The following is a 3162-nucleotide window of genomic DNA, read 5'->3' as shown; positions in this document are numbered from 1 at the left end:
AACAATAGTGACGGTGAAATCCTTCTGTTAATTCAGTTTAACAATAGTGACGGTGAAATCCCTCTGTTAATTCAGTTTAACAATAGTGACGGTGAAATCCTTCTGTTAATTCAGTTTAACAATAGTGACGGTGAAATCCCACTGTTAATTCAGTTTCACAGTAGTGACGGTGAAATCCCACTGTTAATTCAGTTTAACAATAGTGACGGTGAAATCCCACTGTTAATTCAGTTTAACAATAGTGACGTGAAATCCCATTGTTAATTCAGTTTAACAATAGTAACTCAAAAGTTGGTAGTGACTAACTGCCTTCCCTCGTTCCAAAATAGCCCTCGTGTAGGTTCGCGTGAAATTCAATCAACAAACCCTCATTTTTACTTATAGATGCGCTTCATGAAAAATGTCCCCCTATACTACCCTAATGTTTTTTCTTTATATAGATTGAATGATCTGATAGAGAGGTAGTTTATTTTCACAAAATATATTGAGAGGTTAACTTAAAGCGTTTGCTGAATAGAATATAACAGATGTACAGTAAGCTTTCGTGCAACAGAAACAGAAAAAAAACAAAAACACTTACCTGGGGAAGACCAGCGCCATCTCGTGGTGTAATCGTAGCCTCTCCGATTCCACTATCGGGCGAGGGAAGGTCAGCGGTCAGTCCATGCACAGTCTTATAGTTGCTATTCTGGCGGATGAAGCGGTCAACAAGGGCCACACTCTCGACAGTATCTGGGTACGAAGCTATCTGCTGACGACCAGTTTGATACTGTTCAGTAACGGGTGTGCCAATATAAGCATACAAGTCTCTGTAGTGATCTGCAGCGGTCAGTGTATAGATAGTCGACCCTGCCGTCCGGTTGACCAGAGAACTCTGTGTAACGTATTGGGGAACGGTGACCACAGCATTGGCCAGGATACTGTACTGGCCGACCCCTAGCGGCTCGTAACTAGACTGCGTCGACGGTATATCAGAGAAAACCTACAGGTTCAAACAGAATTGTTGAAGTAAGGAATGGTACCACGAATAAAATCAAATAATAGTTTAATAAACCATTAAAACTTGAGGGAGTGTTGCCATAGCGATAAGACCGTGTAGAATGGTTTAGATACTTGTAGAAAGGACTTGTGAAAAATACGATAAAATTAACACGAGCCAGCCCGGCATCTAGATGTAGATAAAACAATTAGCCATTCCTGAAAGGTTTGGATTAGACAAAGAGAAGACGTTTAGCACTATTTTCGAGGTCTAGATATCGCTGGACCAGACTCGTGACCTGACCCGAGACCATGAAAGCCAATATGGTGAAGTTAACTTGTAAATGTAAAGTAAAACGATGTATCAATGAAACGTGCTTGAAATGTTCTAGATGTGGTTGTGAATGTGATGGTTTAATGTAAAGTAAGACGATGTAACAATGAAAAGTGCTTGAAATGTTCTAGATGTGGTTGTGAATGTGATGGTTTAATGTAAAGTAAGACGATGTAACAATGAAACGTGCTTGAAATGTTCTAGATGTAGTTGTGAATTTCATTGTTACATCGTCTTACTTTACATTAAACCATCACATTCACAACCACATCTAGAACATTTCAAGCACGTTTCATTGATACATCGTTTTACTTTACATTAAACCATCACACATGCTTGAAATGTTCTAGATGTAGTTGTGAATGTGATGGTTTAAGTGAAACATACTTGAAATGTTCTAGATGTGGTTGTGAATGTGATGGTTTAATGTAAAGTAAAACGATGTATCAATGAAACATGCTTGAAATGTTCTAGATGTAGTTGTGAATGTGATGGTTTAATGTAAAGTAAGACGATGTAACAATGAAACGTGCTTGAAATGTTCTAGATGTGGTTGTGGATGTGATGGTTTAAGTAAACTAAAACAGTGGGTCCAGTTTGGATGACAGCGAAATATAAAACAATAGTATCATTATCTTCAAGATGGGGGGTTGGAATCATTAGTTTCAATATTGTGTGTCACTAAGGACACAGTAAAACCTAAAGATACAGTATTGAAGTTGAAGCAGATATACGATGATTTCCCTAGTGATTTTCACATTTAAAATGTCAATGAACGGTAAATATAAGAAGGTTGGTACCACCATAGTATAATACATATGGATTTTATCATGTCATATTTTCATTAATATATATTCATCCATCGAGATCTGTCGAAATAAGCCTAAACCACCGGTTACCGGAATGACCCCCTGTTGACCATCCTAGGCTCAGTACTAAAAGATGCTGGGCTGGCTCGTGTGGCAGATGTTTTAAACTAACTACTGACCTGTACAGAGTTGTACGGTTGTGTAACAACGGCTGCTGCCTGTAAAGATGTTACAGTGGGTTGGGGAGAACACGTGTCTATCTCACGACCCTTGCTAATGTCAGGAGAAGTGTCGCCGGCTACTGTCACCAGATCAATGGCTTGACCAGGAGATTTTAGATCAGAGGATTGAGATGTCATGGCCAAAGGGGAAGGGCTTTCTTGTTTGACCTGCACGAGCACGGGTATGGCAGTACTGGTCTGAGTGGGGGAAGGATATCCGGGGGACAAGGCGGTATCCCCATTGGATAGAGAGGAGATGAGCGAGGGGGGTACAGATTTCCTATGATCGTGTTTGATTGAATCAGTCGATGAGAGTGAATTGGATTTAATACGATTAACTAAACTTAGAGAGTCCGTTAGTTCCTCCGGCTCCCGTTTGATGGCGACACTATTAAGATAGATATCCATTTCTTCGGCCCTAGTACCGGATGCCAGAGCACTAGCCACGGCAGACGTCATATTTTTTATGTGAGGTCGTGAATGTTCTGTTGGATGAGGAATACAGGAAGCTACGGTGTTCGTGCGGATCGATGACGTCACGGATGAACTGAAAATATCGAGTAAAGCTATCGATGATTTAGAAAAATAAATAATAATAAATAAATAAATAACAAATCACTAATTCCTGTATAATTTCCTACTTTTTGAAATCATCTTAAGTATCTTCTGTATTATAAACAGTTTACTGACTATCTTCTACACTGTATTATAAACAGTTTACTGACTATCTTCTACACTGTATTATAAACAGTTTACTGACTATCTTCTACACTGTATTTGTACTGACTATCTTCTACACTGTATTATAAACAGTTTACTG

At 39.1% G+C, this 3162-nt stretch overlaps 1 protein-coding gene across 1 annotated transcript; it reads right to left on the bottom strand.

The window, feature by feature from the left end:
* Window positions 1-533: 533 nt before the first annotated feature.
* On the bottom strand, window positions 534-2885 carry LOC111084299 (the record flags this gene model as incomplete). Its single annotated transcript, XM_022381053.1, has 2 exons — window positions 2301-2885; window positions 534-982 (listed from the first exon to the last, which is right to left on the bottom strand). Coding segments are annotated over exons 1-2 (950 nt in total), but the record flags the coding sequence as incomplete, so codon positions are not given.
* Between the last annotated feature and the right edge of the window lie 277 nt (window positions 2886-3162).

This window comes from Limulus polyphemus, unplaced genomic scaffold, assembly GCF_000517525.1.
Source record: "Limulus polyphemus unplaced genomic scaffold, Limulus_polyphemus-2.1.2 Scaffold16131, whole genome shotgun sequence".
NCBI classification, from domain to species: domain Eukaryota; kingdom Metazoa; phylum Arthropoda; class Merostomata; order Xiphosura; family Limulidae; genus Limulus; species Limulus polyphemus.
This window is presented reverse-complemented; position numbering and strand designations above follow the sequence as displayed.